We start from the raw sequence: 25,936 nt of genomic DNA, 5'->3' as shown, positions 1-25,936 counted from the left end.
TCCCAGGCTACAGGTCGAATTAGAGCTATAGCTGCTGGTCTACGTAAGCCACAGCCACAGCAACACAGGATCCGAGCCGCATCTGTGACCTACACCACAGCTCATAGCAATGCCAGATCCTTAACCCACTGAGCGAAGCCAGGGATAGAACCTGTGTCTTCATGGATACTAGTCAGATTCGTTTCAGCTGAGCTATGATAGAAACTCCATGTAATTTCTTTTTTTTTTTTTTTTTTTTTTTTTTGGCCTTTGGTCTTTTATCTTTTTAGGGCTGCACCCGCAGCATGTGGAGGTTCCCAGGCTAGGGGCTGAATTGGAGCTGTATCTGCTGGCCTGTACCACAGCCACAGCAATGTGGGATCTGAGCCGCATCCTCGACCTATACCACAGGTCATGGCAACACTGGACCCCCAACCCCATTGAGTCAGGCCAGGGATTGAATCATGTCCTCATGGATACTAGTTGGGTTTATTAAATAACCACTGAGCCACAATGGGAACTCCCCATGTAATTATTATTATTATTATTATTATTTTTGTCTTTTCTAGGGCCACACCTGTGGCACATGGAGGTTCCCAGGCTACGGGTCTAATCAGAGCTGTAGCCACCGGCCTATGCCAGAGCCACAGCAACTCAGGATCTGAGCTGCGTCTGTGACCTACACCACAGCTCAGGGCAACTCCGGATCCTTGACCCACTGAACATGGCCAGGGATTGAACCCGCAACCTCCTGATTCCTAGTCGGATTCGTTAACCACTGAGCCACAAAGGGAACTCCTGTAATTCTTTTTTTATCAAAGTAAATTTTGCTATATGTTTGTGTATATCATTTTTTTTTTCTTTTTAAAAAACCAGTACTGGCAGTACCCAGACACTGCAGATTTGGTTCCAGACCACTGCAGCAAAATGAATATTGCAGTAAAGTGAGTCACATGATTTTTTTTGGTTTCCTAGTGCATATAAAGGTTGTGTTCACACTATGCTGTAGTGTATTAAGTATGCAGTAGCACTAAAAAAAGCAATGTACATGCCTTAAGGGTGGTGGTTGCTAAAGGCTGGGGTGAATTTCTTTTTCTTTTTTCTTTTTTAATTTAATTTAATTGGAGTATAGTTGATTTACAATGTTGTATTAGTTTCAGGTGTAAGGCAAAGCGAATCAGTCATAAAAATATATCCATTCTTTTGTTTTCCCATATAGGTTACTACAAATTATTGAGTAGATTTTCCTGTATTATATAGTAGATTCTTGTTAATTGGGGTAAATTTCTTAAAATAAGACAACAGCGACGATTACCACTTTGATTGGCTCTTCCTTTCATGAATGATTTCTCTGTAATATGCAAGGCTGTTCAATAGCATTTGACCCGCAGTAGAACTTCTTTCAGAATTGGAGTCAATTCTTTCAATGCCCCTGCCTCTGCTTTATCAAGCTTGTGTAGTATTCTAATTCCTTTGTTGTCACTTCAGCAACCTTCACAGCATCTTTACTGAAGTAGATTCCATCTCAAAAAACCACTTTCTTTGGTCATCAGTGAGAAGCAACTTCTTATCCATTCAAGTTTTATGATAAGATTGCAGCAGTTGAGTCCCATCTTCAGTCTTCATTTGTAATTCTAGTTCTCTTGCAGTTTCCACCACAGCAGTTAATTCCTCCACTGAAGTCTTGAACCCCTCACAGTCCTCCATAAGGGTTGGAATCAACTTATTTCAAATGCCTATTACCACTGATGTTTTAACTTCTTCCCATGAATTATAAATGTTCTTCATGGCATCTTGATTGACTTGGCCCAGATCCATGAGAGGAATCACTATCTATGGCAGCTATAGTCTAACAAATGTATTTCTTTTTTTTTTTTTTTTTTTTTTTTGTCTTTTTGCTGTTTCTGTGGGCCACTCCTGCGGCATATGGAGGTTCCCAGGCTAGGGGTCTGTTCGGAGCTGTAGCCACTGGCCTACGCCAGAGCCACAGCAACGCGGGATCCGAGCCGCGTCTGCAACCTACACCACAGCTCAGGGCAACACCGGATCCTTGACCCACTGAGCATGGCCAGGGACCGAACCCACAACCCCATGGTTCCTAGTCGGATTCGTTAACCACTGCGCCACGACGGGAACTCCTAACAAATGTATTTCTTAAATAATAAGACTTGAAGGTTGACTCCTTCATCCATGAACTTCAGAATGGATGTTGTGGTAGCAGGCATGAGAACAACATGAATCTCCTGTACATCTCCATCAGAGCTCTTGGGTGACCTGGTACTTGTCAAGGAGCAGTAGTATTTGGAAAGTAAATTTTCTTTTCCTGCACAGTAGATCTCAATAGTGAGCTTAAAATATTCAGTAAACCGTATTGTCAGCAGATGTGTTGTCATCCAGGCTTTGTATAGCCTATAATGGAAAAGAATCTGAAGCTGTAGACCTGAAATTAATACAATATTATAAATCAACTATAGTTAAATAAGTAAATAAAATATATAGATAACATGTAAACTATATAGAGCACAGGTGGAGTACATTGAGTATAAATCTTAAAGGCCCTAGGATTTTCAGATGGAAATGAGCATTGACTCAGCTTAAAGTCACCAGCTGCATTAGCCCTAAACAAGAGAGTCAGTCTGTCCTTTGCTGCTTTGAAGCCAGGCATTGACTTCTTTTCTCTAACTGTGGAAGTCCTAGATGGCATCTCCTTCTAATAGAAGGCTGTGTTGTCTGCTGTGTTGTCTGCCTTCTATCCGCACCACTAAAACCTTTTCCATATCAACAGTAACAGTTTCAAATTTTTTTTTTTTGTCTTTTTGCTATTTCTTTGGGCCACTCCCGTGGCATATGGAGGTTCCCAGGCTAGGGGTGGAATCAGAGCTATAGCCACCGGCCTACGCCAGAGCCACAGCAACTCGGGTTCCGAGCCGCGTCTGCAACCTACACCACAGCTCACGGCAACGCTGGATCGTTAACCCACTGAGCAAGGGCAGGGATGGAACCCGCAACCTCATGGTTCCTGGTCGGATTCGTTAACCACTGCACCATGACAGTTTCAATTTTTTTTTATCATCTGTGTGTTCACTGAGTTGTACTTTGAATTTCTTTCAAGAATTTTTCTTTGTATTCACATCTTGACTGACTGGAACAAGAGACCTAGCTTTTAGCCCATCTTAGCATTCTCATGCCTTCCTCACTAAGCTTCATCACTTCTAGCTTTTGATTTATAGTGAGAGAAGTACGAGTTTTCCTTTCACTTGAACACGTAGTGGCCATTCATTGTAGGGTTCTACATTGGCCTAAGTCAGTATTGCTGTGTCTGAGGGAATAGGGAGGCCCAATGAGAGGGAGAGAGTTGGAGAAACAGCTGGTCAGCGGAGTGTTCAGAACCCACACACTAAATGATTAAGTTCACCATCTCATATGGGCACGATTTGTGATGTCCCCAAAAAATCACAGTAGTGACATCAAGGATCACTGATCACAGATCATTCTAACAAATGTCATGATATTGAAAAATGTGGAACATTCTGAGAATTACTAAACAAATGCGACACAGAGACAGGAAGTGAGCAGATGGTGTTGGAAAAATGTTGCTGATAAATTGGCTTAATGCAAGGTTGCCACAAACCTTCTATTTGTAAAATACACAATCTCTGTGACATGCAGTCAAAGAGGTCTGCCAGTGATGTTTCTGAACATTTTACCAGGTCATCGAGCTGTGTATATAGGTGTTCACGTCCCATTCAGTAGAGAGAGCCGCCGGCGTCACAGGCATCGTGGACACAGACATCACCACCGGAGAAGGAAAGACAAAGACTCAGACAGAGAAGATGGACGGGAATCTCCTTCTTATGGTAAGGAAAGTGGAAAGTTCTCCATTCAGTTCAAAGTTCCTTCTTGGAAAGTTTTTTTTTGTTCGTTTTTGTTTTTTAATATTTCCGTTTAGGGGAATTCCTTGGTGGTCTAGTGGTTAGGACTTGGTGCTTTCAATGCTGTGGCCTGGGAGCAGTCCCTAGTCCGGGAACTGAGATCCTACATCAGGCTGCTGCACCTCCGCAAAAAAAAAAAAAAAAAACCCTAAAAAAATTAAATATTTCCTTTTAAGAATTGTATTTCTGTAGTAATTTAAGACATATCTGTGCATTTAGGAATACTAATTGAAGTAAGTGTTCTTTTCTACAAAGAAAAATGTTGAGTTTGTTGGTTAAGATATACTTGGGATGAGTGAAAAATATAAGAAGCTTTGCATTTTTCATTGTATCCCAGCCTTGGAATCATAAATGTTTAGTCTTGGCACTTACTTAGCAGGGTTTTATTTCCTTTTCTCTATTATATATTTCATTATTGCATATGTAGTAAACAAATATCTGGAATCCTCAGGTTCCTGGGAGAGATTGAATTTTTTTTTTCTTTGTTAAATACATTTTTTTGGGTAGAAGATTTTATCTGTTAAGCTGGATTACTGGTTTCTCTGCAATAAGAGTGCTTTGATTTGATAGTATTGTCTTTAGAAGGACAGAATTTTTGTTTAAAATTAGAGGATTATTCTTTACAATAGTGCCAGTAGACAGAGGCACTTCTATCAGAAAAGAAGGGCATATAGTAGAGGAAAGAGAGAGTTATGTGATAATAAAGGTTGATAGTGATTTAAGTGGCCCCGAGAGTGGGAAAGGTGGGAGCCAGGAAAGTTAGCTCTGCAGCCAGAGGAGGACCCTTGGACATTGTACTCAGTGAACATGTATGGTGCTGTTGATTTCTTAGGACATCATGGCTCACATGGCCATCTACACTGTAGGTCTTAGTGTGTGTGCTCTCAAGAAGCCATGTAAGTTGCACCCCTGCAGTCATTTGTGTGCTGTGCTAAAGGAAAGTGTTTTTGAAGAGGTAAAAAGGGAAAGAATTACGGTGTAAAAATACAGCTTATATCATCATCTCAAGAAAGAAAATACTGAGGTCTTATAAAATATTAAGTGCCATTTCTGTGCTAGGCATTCCACCAAGCCCTTAGCATATACTCTTGGATTTAATCTTCTCAGCATTTAAAAAAAAAATAGGTAGTATTGTTTCCATTGCATAGATAAACTTCAGCTTAGAGAGGCTAAACCAGTACTTAGAGATACTGATGGCCCAGTAAACTGTTAAGTGGTTACATAGCTAACAAAGATATGCTGCTAGCAGAGGAAAAATCGGCACTGCTTTTAGAAACGCTCACTAGTGCACTTTGATGACGTTACATAACTGAGGTGTACTTTGCTCTTCATTTGCTGCATCTGTCCAGTTTAGGAATCTTGTGTTATTTTGTGAATGGATCAATGTGCTTCTTTGTTTCATTCTGAATAAAAAAGCGCACAGTATTTTAATAGAAATGCTATATTTACTAACTGTCAGTATGTTTATATGTTCACTTGGCTAGGTGGTTTAATGGTTTAAGGTAAGCCCTGACATTTGAAGTCTAAATATAGTGGTTTGAAAAATAAATTTGGTGGGGAAAATATTTGTGACTTTTTCATGGAGTAATTATGCCTAGAAAAGTGTTATGCCGTGGAAAATGGGTTTATTTTGGCTTTAACTGCCAATCTCTATCCTAGAAATTGCTATGAATGAAGTCTCTTTCCTCTCTCCACTCTCTAAAAATAGTTTAGTCAGGTCTTTTGCTTTTGGACATGATGGAATAACAGGAATTGAATTTGTCCTCTAATTTTAAACAGGAAACTGGATAAAATATATCAAACAGTAGTTTTCAGACACTGGACAACAGGCACCATAGGACTCTGACCTCAGAGAGAGGGGAAGCAAGTGAGATGAGCCCTATGATTGCCTGAGCTTATTACCTTGAGGCAGTTTCCAGGCCACAGCATGAGGAACTTGGACAAAGCCCAGCAGGCTCTCAGAGTTGAGGAGATAGAGACTGGAATTTGGGGAGGCCTAAGAGGTTAGAACTTGAGGTGTAGCATGCTAGGGAGTAGAGAGCTACACACAGAGAGTATTCCAAAGGTCTGAAGAAGGGTCCTTTTAAATCCTTTGCTGAGTACTAGTCTGGGTATATGTGACAGGAGACTACATGAAGCTAGCTACATAGCCACCAGAAAGCAGGATAAACAATTGCTGGATTTCACTCAAAGACTAGGGATAGGATGTGTTCCCACTGGTCCGAGTGGGAAGACCTGTGACATACAGGGCATTATGTAGAGGTCTCAGAAGGTACTGCCTTGGTAGTAGGTCTAAATTACTAAAGGCTGCAGTTGGTCCATTAAAAAAAATTAAAATCAAGGCTTGAAAGACATAAGTTGACTTCAAGTATCTTCATGACTGAACAAAGTATAGTACTGCTAAAAGAAATACACTAAAATATAGCACCTAACCATGTGAAATGCACAATATTTGACATCCACAAATTATTTGAAATAGAATGAAGTAGGAAAATAGGCATAATCAAGAGAAAAATAAATCAATAGAAACAGATCCAGAAACAAGAGTTGATTGAATTTAAAAACAAGCATGTTAAAGCAATATAATATGTTCAAGAAGAGAGAGTAAAATAAGTGTGTGATAAGGAGAGAGGTTGAAAATATATGAAAGTCCTCCAAACTGTAATAAAGTGAAAAATGCAGTTATCTGCAGTATCTGAAATAAACAGTACACTAGATATGATTAACAGATGATTTGACACTGCCGAAAAAAAGATCAATGATTTTTGAAGATATAGTGATAAAACTCATCAAAATTAAACAGAAAAAGGGCTGAAAAATGAATGAACAGCATTGGTAATTTGTCAAGGGTATCAGGTAGTCTAACATAATGTTTAATTGGAGAAAGGAGCATGTCAGAAGATTTATTTGAAGAAGAAATGGTTGAAAAGTTTTCAAATTTAATGAAAACTCTGAACAGGTCCAAGGAGTTCAACAAAACCCAAGGAGAAGAAACATGAAGAAAAACCACGCAAAGTCTCATAAAAATCAGATTGCTGAAACCAAGATGTAACAGTTGTAAATGTATGTGTATGTGATAATATCTTCAAAATACATGAGGTGAAAACCAATAAAACTGAAAAGAGAATCAATCCACAGGTATGATTGGAGATTGCAAGTCTCCTTTCTCAGTAATGGGTAGAACAAGTAAAGAATGCATCAATAAGGATATGGAAGATGCAAACAAAGCCATCAGTCATATTGATACTCACATACTCGCATAGACCACTTCACCCAATGACAGTAGAATACACATTCTTTTACAAGTGCATATTGAACATCTACCAAGATGGATCATATACTAGGCCATAAAACAAATCTTAATACATTCAAAAGGACCGAAAGTATATTCTCTGACCACAATAGAATTAAACCAGAAAGATGTTAAAAATTCCCAGATATTTGGAAATTAAAGAAGCTTCTCAATAACCTATGGCTTAAAGATGCAGTCACAGCAGAAGTTAGAAAATGTATTGAGCTCATAAAAATGAAAATCTTGCACAGTGAGGATATGGTTCTGACATGCACAGGTTTCATTTAGTGTGGTTCTTTGCAAAGTGAGGATTGCTTACATAGTGAAATTTTTAGATGCAGCTAAAGCAGTGCTTAGAGAAAAATTTATAGCATTTACTTATATTAAATCTTCTAACTTAAGAGACTGAGGGAGAAAAATAGAGCAAATCAGACCAGAATAGAAAAGAAAGGAAACAATAAAAACCAAAGCAGAAATCAATAAAATAAAAATCAGAACAATAGTAGCAAAAATCAATCAGATTGATACCTGGTTATTTAAAAGGTCAAAGGTCAAAAGCCTGATAAATCTATATAGCCAGACTGATCAGGTGAGAAAAAAAAAGATACAAATCACTCAGTACCAGAAATTTTCAGTACAAATCCTATGGATATTAGAGACTAAGGAGGTGCTACCGTGAATGACTTTATGCCAATGATAATTTAGCTTAAGTGGGGAAGTTCATTAAGAATACATGCTTCTTAAGCAGAAATGGATAATCTGAATTACCCTTATATGTCTAAAAAGAAATCAAATTTGTAGTCTGAAACATTCCCACAGTGAAAACTTACTCCCAAATGGCATCATGGGTGAGTTCAGTCTAACGTGTGAGGAAGAAATAACTCAGGCTCTGCCAGGAAATCGAAGAGGAGCGGACACTTTACCATTCATACCCTGGTACCAAAACTTGATAAAGATGTTACAGGAGAATAAAACTACACACTAATAATTTCTCATGAATGTAGATTCAGAAATCCTTAACAAAATAAAAACACGTCTTATCCAGCAGTATTTGAGGGATCATATAGTGAGTGGTAAGCTGAATAGTGGCTCCCCGCAAACATCTATATTCCTAATGTCCCGGACCTGTGAATGTTAACCTTGTTTGGCAAGAGTGAATTTACAGTTGTGACTAAGTTAAGATTTTTTATTTTTTTATCTTTTTTTTCTTTTTGCCATTTTCTTGGGCCGCTCCCACGGCACATGGAGGTTCCCAGACTAGGGGTCAAATCAGAGCTGTAGCTGCCAGCCTGCGCCAGAGCCACAGCAACGCCAGATCCGAGCCACGTCTGTGACCTACACACAGCTCACGGCAATGCCGGATTCTCAACCCACTGAGCGAGGCCAGAGATTGAACCTGCAACCTCATGGTTCCTAGTCGGATTCGTTAACCACTGAGCCACGTCAGGGAACTCCTAAATTAAGATTTTGAGAAGAGGAGATTATGGTGGATTAGTGAAGGTGGGCCAGATTTAATCACAGGGAATCAGAAGATCGGGGTGGAGATAATGGTTGTAGTTACATGATGGGGAAGGGTCCAGATCCAAGGAACATGGGGTGCCTCCAGAAGCTAGAAGAGATAAGGAAATGGGCTTTCCCTTAAAGCCTCCAGAAAGAATTGGCCTCATGGTTTTTAGACCTGTGCGAAACTCATTTTGGACTTGTGGTCTCCAGAACTGTAAGAGAATAATTTGTTACTTAAGCCACCAAGTTTGTGGTGATTTGTTATAGCTATAATAGGAAATTAATATGATAAAACAAGTGGAACTGTAGGGTTGGTTTAAAATGTAAACATCGGAGTTCCGGTTGTGGTACAGTGGAAATGAATCTGACTAGGAACCATGAGGTTTTGGGTTCAATCCCTGGCCTCTCTCAGTGGGTTTTAAATGTTCTATATTATCTAACATTTCCATCTATTTTTAGTGAGGAAAAAGTCCTATCTTATGCATAGGGTTCCTTGTTTTCAGATACTGCTTACTTTTTTGTTTGTTCCTATGTTAGTTTATTAAAGATTAGTTTCACTTGTCTTTAACATGTAATTTTCCCTTTTTGTCTGTGGAGGTGATCTTTCTGTGAAATTCTTTTGTTTTAGATTGTTGGTCCACATTTCCCTCCAGAATTATAGTATTTTAATAATAATTAAAAGAAGTCAGTTTGTTTGTTTTTTTGGCTGCTCCTGCAGCGTGCAGAAGTTCCTGGGCCAGGGTTGAACCTGAGCCATGGAAGTGACAATGCCAGATCCTTAACCCATTAAGCCACATGGGCACTCTTAGAAATTAGTTTTGATGATATCTGTTTAATATTTATCACAGTTATAAATTTTTATAAATTTTTATAAATATAATTTTTTATAAATATAAAATTTATACAGTTATAAATTTTATCTGTATAATATTTGTAACTCACATTTACAGAATTGTGAGTTCACCTTTATATTAATTGAGGAAGATGTTGAGTGCATTTAAATTCTGATTTTTGTCAAGACACGCCGTCCCAGAGAGTCCAGTTCATCCTGGGCACCGAAGATGACGACGAAGAGCACATTCCCCACGACCTCTTCACGGAGATGGATGAGCTCTGCTACAGAGACGGAGAGGAGTATGAGTGGAAGGAGACTGCCAGGTAGTGGCACTCTCAGGTTTTTCCGTGGCCTTTACTTGGTCTCCTTTTGTAATGAGAATGTAAATTGAAATGATGAGATAGCCGATACTTTAAAACAGTGAGTAGAGAATTTCTTCAAATCTGGAAACTCTGTCTTTAATCTTTCTCTTCATTCTCAAAATTCGTTTCCTCGAATAATCCTTGGTACTAACACACCAGAGGAATTATGTGACTATAGATTTTAATGTCTTGACCGAGAGAAACACGTTTGAAAAATCATACTCTTGCATATTTAAAGTTTGGAATACCACGGGAAGTCAAAATATGAAACTGCAGCATTTGTTTCGGTAGACTTCTTATTGTGATAGCTGGACTAGAAAGAGGAGCTACCGAGGTAACTCGTGACCGTCAACATCATAGACCAGTAGCCTAATTCCTAAAAATAGGTGGGCAGAGAAATTTGGTTTTGGCGGTCGTGATGTTTGTTTCTCTTTAAAAGAACAGGCTTGTGTCTATCATATTAAAATAAACAGATGGAATTCACTATTTACACAACCTTCTTACATGTAATGCATTTCAGATGGCTGAAATTTGAGGAGGATGTTGAAGATGGTGGAGACCGGTGGAGTAAACCTTATGTGGCAACCCTCTCTCTGCACAGCCTTTTTGAACTGAGAAGTTGCATCCTAAATGGAACAGTCATGCTGGATATGAGAGCAAGCACTCTAGATGAAATAGCAGGTTACAGCAGATCGACTTTTTTTATATGTAAATTATGCCGAAATCAGAGATATGTCAACAGGAAAACAAAGTGGGATTTTTGGACCGTTGATTTAACAGTTAAATGTTGAGCTTTCATTCTGTGCAGCGTACTATGAGGAGTGGACATATAAGTAACACTCTTTGTCTTTGATAATTTGGGGTCTAAAAGATTAAATTAGACATAGCTACAGTATCAAGTAGAAAGTGACTTGTGTCATAAGCAAGATATGGAGTCTGTTCTCTGGAAATGCAGAGGAAAGAACTTTCAGGTTTTTTGTTCTGGACCAGGGTATCGGGAAGATCTACAGGGCGCATTAGCTATACAACTTCCCCATAGACTTGGAACACATGGGGACGAGGAGCAGTTGGTGCAAGTGAAAAGAAGGTATTTCTAAGTAAGGAGGAGGAAAGGAAGAAAAATCTAGAAAGTATAGGCAGATATGAATCTCAGAAAAGTCTGTTCTCTGTGTGTGAACAGATTTCTTGAGATATGTTGTGAGTATAAATTAGAGACAGATTGGAGCTACCCTTGAGCTACTGGGTTAAGCAGTTGGATTTTATTTGGTGGGCATTTTGGTTCTCACTGATTTTTAAGCTGGAGAGTGTTATGATCTAGATGTGTGTCAGAAAGATGATCATTCTGGCAACAGGTAGGGCGGCTTTGGATTAGGAGGAGGTTAGAAGCAAAGAGGTCATTTCTCCATTTGGCATGTCTAAGCAAGAAACGATGGTAGGCGGAAGCAGTGGGAATACAGGAGAAAGAAAGTTGAAGGGTCTCTGGAGGTAGAACGAAGAAAAAGACAGCTGCGATAACTCTACTTCATCATTAACTGATATTGCTCAAAACCAAAATCAAATTCATGAGCAATAAATTCCGTAGTGTGACTATCATTATAGATTGCCCAAGTAAAAAAAAAAAATCAAGAGAACCATAAATTCATCAGAATTTCTCAGGCCAGACCTACTGTATTTCCCTGCAAATCTTTAAGCTCTCAAACTCCTTACTTTCTTGTCTTGTATGATGACTGAAAAACTGAGTTAGGATTAGGAAGATTGAATTTAGACATATGGGTCTGTCTTTGTCTTTCCAGTTATCCCGTAATACATTGTAGTATTTTAGTAAATGTATAATCTACTTTTCACTTGTATGGTAGCCTGTACTCATTGTGTTAATGTTAGAGTTTACATGCTAGGTTGATTCCTTCCATTTTTCTCTCAGAGGACTCTCTTCATGTGTTTGAAAGCTTGATTCATCTCAAGTTAGTGGTTCTTTAAAAAGATATTTTAAAAAGATATTTATATATGGGAGTTCCCGTTGTGGCTCAGCAGTAAGAAACCCAGCTAGTATCCATGAGGATGCTGGTTCCCTCCCTGGCCTTGCTCAGTGGGTTAAGGATACAGTATTGCCAGGGTAGGTCGCAGACGCGGCTCGGATTCTGTATTGCTGTGGCTGTGGTGTAGGCTGGCAGCTGCAGTTCCGATTTGACCTCTAGCCTGGTATCTTCCATATGCTACAGGTGCAGTCCTAAAAAGAAAAAAGAAAGAAAAGATCTTTACACATACTTAATGAATTAAAAATAGTTCACTCAGCACAGTAATTTATAAAATGTAATTGCCATCAGTCTTCCCATTTTACTACCCCTCCAACAGCCTGATATATTCATCTTCCTAAAACTTACTACTTCATATTGTATTTAGTCATTTATTTATTGGTTTTTCTGTCTGTGGAAGAGTGAGAGCAGAAACTTGATCTGCTTAGTTAATTGCTGTATTCCCAACACTGAGCAAATAGTTGATACTCAGTAAATAGCTAATGATTGAATGAATGAGTATGGACATTCATGTATAGTTTGGGGGGAAAACGAGGTGAAGCAATAAAATACCTTCACTTCTTTGGGAGCCAGTATTATTGAATATCCAGTTTAATAGAATTTATTGTATCCATGTCAGTAAAGCACTTTCACATATATATATATATATATATATATGAAGGCTATTGGTGTGTAACAGTAGGCTTTTTATCAAAAATAGAATTTATTAAAATAAGGGTCTCTATGTAATATGTTCATTTTTGTTGGATAATGTTTTATATTTATCTTTGTACACATGTTCAACATTAGGCAAGAATGATACCCTGTAGAGCTACTTGAGAGTCTTTGTTTTTCTGGTCTGATTTCCTTTACAGTTTATTCTGTGTGCGGATCATCCGAGTGTTAGTTTATGTAATAAAGGTGATGGTTGTCTGTGTATCTTCCTCTGCCTAGATATGGTGCTGGACAACATGATCGCCTCTGGCCAGTTGGATGAGTCCATAAGAGAGAATGTCAGAGAAGCCCTCCTGAAGAGGCATCATCACCAGAATGAGAAAAGGTTCACCAGTCGGATTCCCCTTGTTCGATCTTTTGCAGATATAGGCAAGAAACATTCTGACCCTCACTTGCTTGAGAGGAATGGTGAGATAAGTCGTGGCATCCGGTCTTTGCTAACCCTTCTCCTCTAACAGCATTCCAATGTGTAACAATTAGCACTGGGGAAAGAAAGATGTTTTTTTTCTAGATAATTACACAGGTCCTTTTATGTTTATAATCTTTTAAAAAAATAATAGTGCATTTAAAGATTTCATTTCTAAAATGTCTTTCTTTACAACATGACAATTATCTGCGGAAATTACTTAAGTGAAAAAATTAAGCATTTACTCTGTGAAAATGGGACGTTTAAGTATTGATGATATTACACTCTATGTAGCCATGAATGATTCTCCTTCTTGCCTTTTTGTTTCCATTAGAGAATTCTTATATAATTGATAAAAGAGCCATAAATGATTATCTATACATTAATCTTTTAAAAATTCTAAGTCTTGTGTGCAAACTTTTAAGATCTGTATTAGATTTTTCTAAGTGATTTTTTTTTCCTCCTGAGTATACTTTATTTGCTGGGGATAAACAACTGTTTTGGGGTTCGGTGCTGATTTCACTGCCTTTTATTTATATGATTTGTGAGAGGTTTTCATGCTTGTTCCTCTTTTATGCTGGGGTGACCCAGTTAATGTCGCCAGCCATTGAGAAAGGCACAGACCCCCACACTGTGGCTATTGTGCTGTCTTTCTAGCAGTAGGTTGTGTGGGAGTTGAGGAGGCTGTGTTTTGTAGCCACCTGCCTCTGTTACTGTCTTAAGGCTGGCAAACTATCACTGGGGTTCTCTTTGGCCTCAAAGCTGGCTCTGATGACAGTGACTCTGGAAAATCCAGGTGCAAAGGGTTGGAGTAGGTTTGGAAGGTCTCTGCTGTCTCTTGCTGCTGTTGTACCCAGCCTGTGAGAATTACAGTGAGGAGGAGTGCAGACTGGGCCACAGTGTCATCCTGCTCATCCTGCTTCTGAAAGAACAATATGACTTTTTTTTTTTGCCATTTCTTGGGCCGTTCCCGCGGCATATGGAGGTTCCCAGGCTAGGGGTCGAATCGGAGCTGTAGCCACTGGCCTACCCCAGAGCCACAGCAACGCAGGATCCGAGCCGCGTCTGCAACCTACACCACAGCTCATGGCAATGCCGGATCCTTAACCCACTGAGCAAGGCCATGGATCAAACCCCCAACCTCATGGTTCCTAGTCGGATTTGTTAACCACTGAGCCATGATGGGAACTCCAAGAACAGTAAGACTTTTAGGTGGTCTATAGGCAGACAGTCACAGGTGGTAGACTTTAATGTATCTAAGGTTGACAGTATGTACTCATCTTCTGCAGTTCAGTGTAAGATACTTAAGTCCATTTTTTTTTCAGCACATTTGACGGTTAAAACTCTTTTTAATCTGTTTCAAATTGTGCCTTTTTATATTTAAGGAACCTTAAGGATAAAATAAATCTCCTATGGACCTACGTTCAATTTAAAAGCAAGCTACCTATATCACGTTTTACCTTTTCTTTTCACCTTTCCATGTGTTGCATATTTTCTACTTTAGTGAATTCATTTACCCAGAGAGACCATATCAAGTCTTTATTCCTCATATGCAGTGGTTCCTGATTATTCTCCAATTGTCATTTGGTTCCTTTTAATCATAAGACAATGGCTCTTTTCTTTTGGATGCCATTTAAGCATGGGCACTCTCTTATTTTGTTGCATTACAGTTGTAATTTAACAGTTTTTCTGCATGTAGCTTATCTTTAAATGGTAGTGGTTTGTGGTTAATCTTTATTTTTAATATTTCTGGGATCTCTTGAGCTGATAGCTTTGATACTTAGATCATATGAGATTGTTGTATTCCTCATGATTTTCCTAAAAAATGTTGTTCCATTAAGCTGCACTTCATTAGAATAACCATGTAGTTAACCACTTGAAGTCTAAGTATACACGACCTTTTGAAATACTCTAGACTTTTTTTTTTTAAGCACCATACCTGCAGCACATGGAGGTTCCCAGGCTAGGGGTTGAATTGGAGTTAGAGCTGCTGGCCTACACCACAGCCACAGCAACACAGGATCTGAGCCGTGTTTGCAACCTACACCACAGCTCACAGCAATGCCGGATCCTTAACCCATTGAGCGAGGCCAGGGATCGAACCTGCAACCTCATGGTTTCTAGTCGGATTCATTTCTGCTGTGCCACAACGGGAACTCCCTAGACTTTCTTTCTGATTGCTGTTGTTAGTAAAAAATATTTTATTCTTAGCTAGTTAAAGGTTATGAGTATTTGTTTTAATTTATCTGCTATATTAGAAATGGGAGCATATTTTAGGACATTTGTTAATATTGTTAGATAAGGAGCCCAAGAGTATGTAACCTTTAAAATTGACATGTTTCTTTTGAAAAACATTCCTATAACTAGTCTTAGGTTTTTGAATATTACTTGAGAGTGCTATCAGTAGGTGATGCCCTATCGACTTAATGTTACAAGGATTTGATATCACCTTTAAATCAGGAATTATTAGATACCATTAATGTGGATTTTTCCTGTGAGAGAATCTGTAGCGTCGTTTGGTACAGTGTAGAAAAAATATGCTAAATATATAAGCTGGTAAGTTTTGTTTGGGGTTTTGTTTCTTAGATTATTTTTGTGTTTTATTCTCATTTGCTATTATTTAAGCAACAGCTTTGTCTTGGTATTGTTCTTGTTCTTTATTTTTAAAGCCATACTATTGGGTGTTCTCATAACTAACAGTATTGTCCCCCACCATCTATCATTAAAATGGTTTTCTTTTTTTGTTTTGATTTTTGGACATATCTTCAGAGAACTAATTAGAGTTTAAGCCAATTTTCAATGACTTTCTAATATTTAAAAACCTGATTGCCATACTAATTCTGACAGCATGGATTGGACATTTTGGACCTAAGCTTGAGGTTTACATTGTAAACTGGTTTTTTGTTTGTTTCTTATTTGTCTTCTGCAGTGAACTTCATCACTTTTCATTTATCTGTTTTGTCTCAGGGGAAGGCCTTTCAGCCTCCCGCCACTCTTTGCGAACAGGTCTGTCTGCCTCAAACCTTTCCTTGAGAGGAGAATCACCTTTATCTCTTCTTCTCAGTCATCTTCTTCCTTCTTCGAGAGCTGGGACCCCTGCAGGCTCGAGGTGTACAACCCCTGTTCCCACCCCTCCACACAGCCCTCCTTCCAGCCCTAGCGTCAGTCGCCTCAACTCCAGAAGTTCCCAGCAGAGTCAGCTTCAGGCCCCAGAGCTACTGGTTTCTCCTGCCAGTGATGATATTCCCACAGTAGTAATTCATCCGCCTGAGGAAGACTTAGAAGCACTGAAAGGCCAGGAGCAGAAGAATGAGGAAAATGTTGACATATCTTCAGGCAACTATTCAAAATCTTCCATGTGTGGTGCTTTCTGCCTCTGGATCACGTGCACTTGGAATGCTTTCAGCACATGGCTTCAGCAGCATACATAGATAGCGCTTATCATTTATTTTGACTTCTGCATGTTTTTTTTTTTTCCTTTAATAGTATATTATAGAGAAAGATAGAATCATTAAAAGTTTTTAGTTTAAAAATATTGTGAAGAAGACTACACATAATTTAAACCCTTTCACAATTTTTCTCTGAGATTTTACACGTCGGCACATTTGAATGGCGCAGAAAAACATAGACATTTTTATAAGTAATCTTTTAATTTGCCATGATTTAAAAAATGGTGGCTTTTCTTGTGCGTTTCATTCATAAGGTGAATGAACACATGTTGTAAATAAATTAAAATGAGGTGATGTGCCTTTTATCTATTATTTGGTTCTTTTGTTTAAGTGATGCGATATGTTTTAACCTTCCTAACCAGAATAGAACTGAGTGTTCTTTTTCTCATTTTGTCTCTTGAGAAGATTGAGGTTCACCAGTGATTCACCTGGGATCATCATTATTTCAAGACTAGTTTTATATTTTGCAGTAGACTTTAGTTGTCCTTTATTTAATGCCATATCTATCTTTAATCCAAATTCACCTTGAAATTTTCAGGACTAGAGTTTGTGGCTAGGAAATAATTTGTGTGTGAGTTACAAAAACTATTTCTTAGTGGATGAAAGGTTTGTAACTCATTTAAGGATTATTATATATTATAATTTTGACTCTTCCTCTATATATTAACAAATGTACATTTATATATAGATACATCTTTCTACCCATTCATGTAAGAAGTATTCTTAGTGACTATGTTTTAATCACAGCTGAGCGTCATTGAGACACATGAGTGAGTGCTAACTAGTGGTTTTAATCATAAAAATTATCACATTTCTGCCTATGCAGATAACATATAATAACTTAGTGGTAGCTTATAGTTATTAAAGTAGTCTATTTAATAGCTATACAATTTTGGGTGAGTTAGGTGGATTCACCCATTTTCAGAAACCCAGACTCAGAAAAGTTAAATAATGTCTCCCAGATCATACAGCTAGTCAATGGCAGCCTAACTCCTCTGACTGAAAATCTTAGTGTTCCTACCACTGTGTGAATAACCAACCTCTCCTTTTCATTGACTTTATGTAGACATACCAGATACACTTAATCAAAGCTCATTGTATGTGTCGAAAAAGATGAACTTTTAGAAGTAAAAAATGGAAGTTTTGTGGTTTTGTAACATTAATTATGATAGAATGTGTAGTAACCATTGTCTCATCATTTGTTACACACAGTGATATGTACTTTTCTCATCTAACAATTGTGATGAGTTTATGTTATTGTTATTTGTAGAATGAAGAAAATTAAGATTTAAAGATGTTAAGGTTGTACCATAAATGACCAGAGCAAGGAATTAAACTCAGAGCTACTGACTCAAAATCTGTAGTGTAGAATTCTATTGTAAGCTTTAATGCTCTGTGGAAAAGATAGATAATAAAGAGGTAATTGAACAGAAGAGGAGAAAAAAATACCTAGAAATAATTGTTCAGAAATAATGAACACTTATTTTAATTAAAAAGGACCAGCAAGATTTACTAGTTTTCTTTAACAAAACTGACTTGAAAGTTACTTCCTTGTATTTGTTTTTATTTATTTAACTGTCAATAATACTGAACATTTCCTGTTTTACTAGCTATGTTATTAATAATAAGGGACTATCAATTTTATATGGAAAGGAAGGGAATACAGATTCGCAGTAGCTTGTTAGCTTTTGTTATTAAGAGGAAAAAAAGAACAACTAACGGAAAATTGAGAAACGCAATTAGATTTTTTCTCCCCCTTCTGCCCTAAGTGTGCCATGATATTTATTAGACTTTCCAAAGAAAGGAAACAATGTAGGGAAGAGAGGGAATATATAAGGACAAGAGAGAGCTCATAATGACTGATCAGGCATTTGTAGAAGGAGTGTAATTAAATTAATGCAACTGGGCAGCTATATCTTCTTCCCTGTTGAATTATCTTTGCTGCTCATAGCACCTGGACATTCTAGTTGAGTTTTCTTAAAGTCTAATGAGGAAGGTGGCCTCAGCATCATTTTTGAGAGACTAATGTCATAGACTTTTGTGTCATGGAGTCAAGATTGTGTCATGGGGTCAGAATACCTGTGGGGAAAAAAAAGTGGTATTTCCCATTACTTATTTTTTGGAGAATAATTATGTAAAAGAGGTAGCTCATTTTTAGTATTCATAACTCTCCTGGCACGGTGTTTCTTACCCGTGGCACTATTGACAGTTTTGGGCTGGACCCTTCTTTGTCGTGAGGGCCATCCTGTGTGTTGTATGGTGTTCGGCAGCCTCCCTGGTCTCCACCCACTGGCTGCCTGTGCCCTCCCCAGGTGTGACAACAAAGATGTGTCTAGACATTGCTAGGTGTCTTGGGGGGTGGAGGGGGACCTCTGCTCCACGTAGTTCTACTTTCAAACTTTTCATGATAGAAAAACTGACATCTTTGTTTTACTTCTCAGGACATTTGCTATTTTGAGAACAAAAATGTAAGGGCAAGGTGATAGATTTATCAGAGTATGATTTTTAAATCCCAGTATTGACTTTATATATATTCATATGTGCTTTTTCTTAAATAAATAAGATCCTTCTGAGTTAATCTATGCTAATGACAGATTAGCTTATTAGGAGGCATAAGCTAATCTGATTTGGAGGAATTTCCTCATTTAATTTCTAGCACTGGGGATTTACTGGAGGAGCAGGGGTACTTCCGTTACCTTGTGAAGACATAGCTTTAACTTAACTGAGGTGCTGAAGGATATCATAGAGAAAGCGCTGATGTGCCTAAGGTGTGCCTGGCGCACCAACTTGAGCAGGTTCTAGTTGACCAGTGGCTTGAGGGCGTCCCTTCTAGCTTTGTCAGTACTGAGTTGCGTATCATTCCCATTTCCCGTTCCTGTTTTAGCCTTACTTTTCCCCAGAGCTTTCTCCTCTCTCTACTCTTCTCCCCAAAACCTGGTGGCTGGGACTGTTCCAGGGAGCTGTGCATGTTTGTTTTGGTTCCTTGTCGGCGGACTGAATGCATTGAGTCGTTAGAGGTGTGTGTGCTGATGGTCAGTCACAGCTGCTGCCATGGCCTTAATGATACCCTTCGTTTTCATTGTGGGAGTTCATGGAAACCACTGAAAAATACTGGGCAACTTTTTTTTTCCACTTGGTTATGTATTTGAATAAAGGAATGGAGTTTAGGGACAAAAGTCAAGAAGAGGCTAAAATGGTGAAAAATGCCTTGTTTTAGGAGATAGGTTTTATTTCAGAATTAACACTTCAAAGAATGAGTGCTTGGCTAAATAGATTGCCTATGCTTTTTATCCTGGGATTTTGGGGTCACAGTGACATCCTGGTGTAGGTATTTACCGGAGAAGTGGGTATCACAAAGGTCTTCTCTCATTGAGCTTAAGCGGTAAACTCAGATGACTTAGGTTCAGTGACTCATCTGTATATGCTGTACTCTGTAAAAATGAAAACTCCCTTAGATGCGTTGAGTATATTTGATGTGCTTAAAATTGAGGAACTTAATGACCAATATTAACTTTAAAGTTTATAGGACCTAACCACAAACAGTTTAATTGAATTCCTCTGGGTCACTAGATTATTGTGAGTGGCACAGTAAAATAAAGTCTGTTGTAATTGTTTGGTGCCTTTCCTCCTGTGACACTTGGTGTTTTGGGTGATACTAATCTATATTCTTGAACTAGAAAATTTTGGGTGTTTTGAAAAACTTAGGTACATTTAATGGTGGAAATCTGTGTTTCTGACTTTAAATTTTTTGAAATTTGAACTTTGTTTAAAACGTAGTGGTAACCATTGCTGATACAAGACAGGGTGTTTTTAGGTTATTTTTGTGTGTGGGTTGTTGCTCCTGAATGTTTCTTGAAATGAGTTTACTTAACGCTTGCAGTCCCAACAAGCTAAGTTAATCGAACATATATCTGTCATTTCTAATCTAAACAAACAAATTGTATAGGTTTGTCTGAATCTTAGAGTTTGGGTGATTTACTTAAGGTCCCAGAGCTACAAAGTGGCAGGGTGTCTTTATTATAACATAGATCTGTTTGCTTATCAAACCCTTACTCTCTGTATTTATAGTGTAAAATCATTGCTATTATATTTTCACATATTTCTTAGGAGTCATGACAGTAGGCAGCACATAAATTTTACCCAAGAGAAATGAACATTCTTGAGGAAACTATGAAGATTATGGAAGATTATGGTAAAATCAGTTTTCCGTTAGTTGATGTACTCCTTACATTTTCTGAGTCACATTGAGGGTTTATCAGAAAGTTTATGTTGTTACTGCTGTAAGTCTGCTCAGTGTAGTTGGACATGATTAAGCACTGCAGTTCTCATGTGTATTAGAGTGCAAGTGGATTCCCCGAGTATTTTCAGGGCCCTCAGACCCAGGCCTTCCACCTTCTCTCTTTCCCTTCCTACTCACTTTCTTTTCACAAAAGGCCACCATTTTTTGAAATTCCCAACTGTATTAAGTATTAAAACGTATAGCTTTGTTATTGCTTAAAATGTTATTCTACTCTTGCTGGTATGATACTAACACTTGGCACTTTTTTTTTTTTTTTTTTTTAACCCAGCACATTGGCTTTTAATAAACCATCACTTATAGGTTATGAGCATATTCAAGTTACAAAGTGAATTTTCTCCTTACTGGTTTTGAAATTTGTTTGTTGTTAAATACAGGTATGTTGGCCTCTCCACAGTCTGCACCCGGAAACTTGGACAATAGTAAAAGTGGGGAAATTAAAGGTAATGGAAGTGGAGGAAGCAGAGAAAATAGTACTGTTGACTTCAGCAAGGTAATTGTGTGAGCAGCTATATACATTTCATGATCATTCTTACTGGGAAAATTGTTAGCAGCGTGGTTTTATTAACATTGGTTAGAGTAGTTTTTTAATAGACTGGTGCTCACAGCAAACCTGCGTGTGATGCTTGTTAACTTAAGATTAGTCCCGTGAGAAAGGTAACAATCTCAGTAGCACATGAATGACGTTATGTCTTACTGGTTTTAGAAATCCTGACAAAAAAATATGAATAATATGGTGTTTTCATCTATACCTACCCATAGACATCATGAAACTTCAGTACCTTTTGAATTACAGTTATTTGTTCTAGAGCCCCCACCACTAGGGAGATTTAATTTGGGACTTATGTTATATCAGTGATGCTGCAGCCTTTTTTCAGCTGTAATGTGATCCCAGAATTACTGTCTTATGGTGTCAGTACACTCAGGAATGTCATGGGGAAGCACTGCTACTTCCCCATAGGTAGGTCAAGGTAAAGGCATGGAATTAAAAGCAATTCATCTATCTCAACTCTGATTCTTGATTTTGGTAGATAAGTACTTAGATGAAATAGAAAAAACGTATTTCAAAAGAACAAGGCCAAAAACTACAAGATCAAATTACAGTTGAATTTAAAGCATACTTTATGAGTATTACTTCTGAATAATTGATTCTGTGTGGCCATTGTAATTTTTTTTGATGGTGTTTGATGGTATTTGCTGTAGGATTCAGTATTAAACTTTTAAATATGTTTATTTCAGAGTTCCTGCTGTGGCTCAGAGGGTTAAGAAACCGACTAGTATCCATGAGGACATGGGTTCGATCCCTGGCCTCGATTAGTGAGTTAAGGATCTGGCATTGCTTCAGGCATTGGTGTAGATGGGAGATGTGGCTGGAATCCTGCATTGCTGTGGCTGTGGTGTAGGCTAGCAGCTGTAGCTCTGATTTGACCCCTAGCCTGGGAACCTCCATATGCCATGGGTGCGGCCCTAAAAAGACAAAAAAAAAAAGTGATGATTTCACATCAGATTCGTTTTCCTTAAGCCTTAATTTTATGACACAAAGTCTATAAATCACACTTTGTAGAATAGGAGTTTAAGTGATAATTTGCATTATAGCTTTGCTGAGTTTCATGCTCTAAAATTATAAAAAGCCTTGCATATGGGACATTGACTGTACAAAAGGCTATTGTACTTCCAGTTCTTTCAAGTCAGCCACATTTTTAGTGTTCCAGTTATTTTAGATGCGTGGAAAGTGTTCAGTAAATTGCGGTTTATTCTTGTTAAATGACTAAATTCATGTAATTTACATTATAGAGCTCCTCTAGACATGGCAGGTGCCATTTATTTTTGTTCCTCTGTCACAGTTTTACTTTTTTTTATTTGGTCTATCCCTGTATACACCTCCTTATCTCCTATTGGGCAGGAGTCTGCCTCCTGGCACTGTAGTTGTGGCACACTGGGTGTGGGACTCAAGAGGCCCTCTGTAAGTGCTGGTTTTATTTTAATAGATAGCCCTTTAAGTGGTTGTTTAGTGACTTGTGTGAAACTGCGTCAAATGAAGAAGTTCCCATATTTTGATATTATGTTCATAACTTTTTCTTTGTAATTATACACAGACAACTAAATTTGATTATATAGCATTACCATATTATATATCTTTACCAAAAATGACTATTTCAGTTTTAAATAAAAATGAAAGCAGTTTTTCCCACTTAATGAAAATCCTGGGGAATGCTCAGAGTTCTTTGAAATAAAAAGGACTTTTTAAAAATACATAAAATATAAAGGAATGAATTCATGTCCAAGATTAAACAATAGCTCATGAGTATTTTAATACTGTGTATAATTTCATGGACCATTGTTAGCTTGTGAACTATATTTTTGTCTTTAATAGTTTTTAATGAATAATGCTGTATTCATTGAAAATTTTCTCTAGTTTGTATGTTTGGTAATTTTTAGATCTCTGGAATAATAAGATTACGACAGTCAGATGGGAGTATTGTTTGATAGATGTGTTCTGCTTGCTTTTTTTATTTGTCTACTTCATTCTTTGTATTTGTGAGAATTTTGCCATGTATACATCCCTTAGATCACCAGTTTTGATTAGCAAGTAGTAGTCTTAAAAGCATCTTTTCTTTCCAGTTTCCCTCTAGTCTTTATTTAAATACCATGCACAGTATTTATAGTATGTATACCATGCACACTTTATTTTTAATTATTATTTATTTGTCAATAGGTTGATATGAATTTCATGAGAAAAATTCCTTCGGGAGCCGAGGCATCCAATGTTCTGGTGGGAGAAGTGGATTTTTTGGAAAGACCTATCATTGCGTTTGTGAGACTGGCTCCCGCTGTTCTTCTCTCAGGGCTAACCGAGGTCCCTGTTCCTACAAGGTGAGGGGTTCATTCTAATTAATGTTGGGAATCTCCCAGCATGTCCAAAATCTAAAAAATTTTGTTCAGAAGGAACATGTCGCTTTATGTAATGAAAGCTCCTTTTAATTGTTAGTTTTGTCATTACATCCCTGTTTTGACTGTTAGAGTATTAAAGAGTTGTCTTTCTGTAACTAAAAAGCATCCTTTAAAAAAGATATGCCATTTATACTTTTATAAGAAGTATCTTAGGAGCTTTGGTTTAAAAAGTCAGTGCATCATTTTAGACTTAGTATGTTCTATGCAAGCACGGAAGTCAGAGAGAATGGAGTTGAATCCTTGCTCTGCCACTTTCTGTGGGATGGTGTAGCCAGACTTCAATTTTCTGAGCTTTGTTTGTAAAGTGGGAACAACAGTACTTCACAGGGTTGATGAAATGTAATACTACTTCTGAATTGGGCAAATGCCATGTTCTCACCTGATCACATCTTCTGTTCAATATACATTATAGGTAAAAATTAAAATGGAAGTAATACCCTAAATAATTGGCAGATTGCATTAAAAGGGTATTCAGGGAGTTCCCGTTGTGGCTCAGAGGAAACAAATCTGACTAGCATCCATGAGGACTCAGGTTCGATCCCTGGCCTCACTCAGTGGGTTAAGGATCCAGCCTTGCCGTGAGCTGTGGTGTAGGTTGTAGACTTGGCTCAGATCTGGCGTTGCTGTGGCTCTGGCATAGGCCGGCAGCTGTATTTCTGATTTGACCCCTATCCTGGGAACCTCAATATGCCGTGGGTACAGCCCTGAAAAGACAAAAAAGAAAAAGAGAATAATTGAAAATATTTTTTTCTTGTTTTTATAATAGTAGATATGAAGAATTAATTGCAGCTTGATTGAAATGTATGGCTAATTTGTAATAAGTTTTACTGAGTTGTGTTAATGGTACAGTATTAAGATAAATGAAAAAAATTACTCCATGGATTCAAATTTAAATTCTTAGAAAGCAGGAAGATGAATACTTCCAGTTTGGATCATGTAAATGTTAATATTTTACTGTAGTGTTAATAATAAGGATATAACTAAGTCATATGTTAAATAATTTTTATTTAGTCACTACAAATAAATTAAAAATAAAATAATATGAGGTTTGGTGTTAAATTTGGAGCTGTAAATAAGAATGCTTTTTCTTCTCAAAGAGATTAGTCCCTTAGTTGACACATTAATGTCTTTAACCAGACTCTAGTTTCAGGGATTTTTTTTGTACCTATCCTTACCTATTTTACTAGGTCAAAGTATGTACTTAAATGAGATGGTGGTCACTTTATTTACTAATTTTCTTCTTTTCATCAACACAGACCAGAAAAGAATTTACTCAAAATTCAAAAGGATATAGAAGATGGGAACTTTTAATGTAAAACATCCAATTCCTTAATTACTGTCTTACTGTGGAAAGTAATAACTTGGTAGAAGGTTGATTTTGAATGCCTTTGTTAGTTTTGTGATCTGCTTTAGGCTGGAGAGAGTTGCCATTTTTTTTTTCAGCCATTGATGTGTGAGGATGACTGAACGTTGTTCCTGTGTTTACATTTAAATGATTTCTTAATGATTCCTAGATTTATGTGTATATTTTTATGTGTATGTTTTATGTTTAAATCTCTGCGTTTTCATGTTTCCTTAGGTTTTTGTTTCTGTTACTGGGTCCAGCAGGCAAGGCACCGCAGTACCATGAAATCGGACGGTCAATAGCCACCCTCATGACGGATGAGGTAATTTAATGCCCTTTGACATTTGTGGACCCTGATTAAGAAGCTTGTAACACCTGTTAAATTATACTTCGCCTTTCACAGTGAAGCTTAAAAAATTGTCCTTGCTTGTCTTCACTCTTTTATCTTGTATTTACTCTTCTGTTTACCTTTGGTAAGGCCTTTAAGACCTTTCTGTCAGGCATCAGTGGGTGCTGTTTGGTCTCCCCTCTAACGCCCCCCAGGTGTTTGAAATCATTGACTACCTTCTTGAAATTTTGAAGCTTTCTCTATCCTGCATTCAGAGTATTGGTTCTTTTGGTTTTCCTTAGGACTTTGTCTTTCCCCCTTTTTTCTCTGTAATTTCTTTCTTCCTTTTGCGGACTTCATCTCTGTAGCCTGTATTGATCAAGACTTTTGCCTTTGGGAGAAAGCTCTGTAGTCAGGTGCTTGTGAGACATTTCTGCTTTGTCTCCCTGAGGTGTCTGAAACCCCACAGAGGACTGAACCAACTTTCTTTCTCTGTTCTGTCTCATTCA

General features: G+C 37.7%; 1 protein-coding gene across 20 annotated transcripts in view; it reads left to right on the top strand.

Moving 5' to 3' along the window:
- Positions 1 to 25,936, top strand: part of SLC4A7 (solute carrier family 4 member 7) — a 107,118-nt gene that overhangs the window by 42,938 nt on the left and 38,244 nt on the right. For 6 of the 20 annotated variants that reach the window (XR_014824252.1, XM_084990116.1, XM_021071476.2 and 3 more), the window contains exons 3-9: positions 3,690 to 3,836; positions 9,726 to 9,864; positions 10,424 to 10,584; positions 12,870 to 13,058; positions 21,180 to 21,295; positions 23,519 to 23,676; positions 25,334 to 25,421. Coding sequence is in view for 19 of the 20 variants with exons in the window: in XM_084990116.1 (XP_084846242.1) it covers positions 3,690 to 3,836; positions 9,726 to 9,864; positions 10,424 to 10,584; positions 12,870 to 13,058; positions 21,180 to 21,295; positions 23,519 to 23,676; positions 25,334 to 25,421 (998 nt within the window). In the remaining variant the exon portion in view is untranslated. Of the gene's footprint in view, positions 1 to 3,689; positions 3,837 to 9,725; positions 9,865 to 10,423; positions 10,585 to 12,869; positions 13,059 to 16,023; positions 16,393 to 21,179; positions 22,766 to 23,518; positions 23,677 to 25,333; positions 25,422 to 25,936 lie in introns of all 20 variants that reach the window. The other 14 variants (XM_084990113.1, XM_084990112.1, XM_021071469.2 and 11 more) reach the window with 5 other exon arrangements.

The sequence above is a fragment of the Sus scrofa genome, chromosome 13 (genome assembly GCF_054392235.1).
Source record: "Sus scrofa isolate SSC_HxYL_T2T_F1_AM1 chromosome 13, Sscrofa_HxYL_maternal_Yorkshire_Landrace_v2.0, whole genome shotgun sequence".
Lineage (NCBI taxonomy): Eukaryota > Metazoa > Chordata > Mammalia > Artiodactyla > Suidae > Sus > Sus scrofa.
Note: the sequence above shows the minus strand (reverse complement) of the source record. Positions and strands in the feature narration are given on the sequence as shown.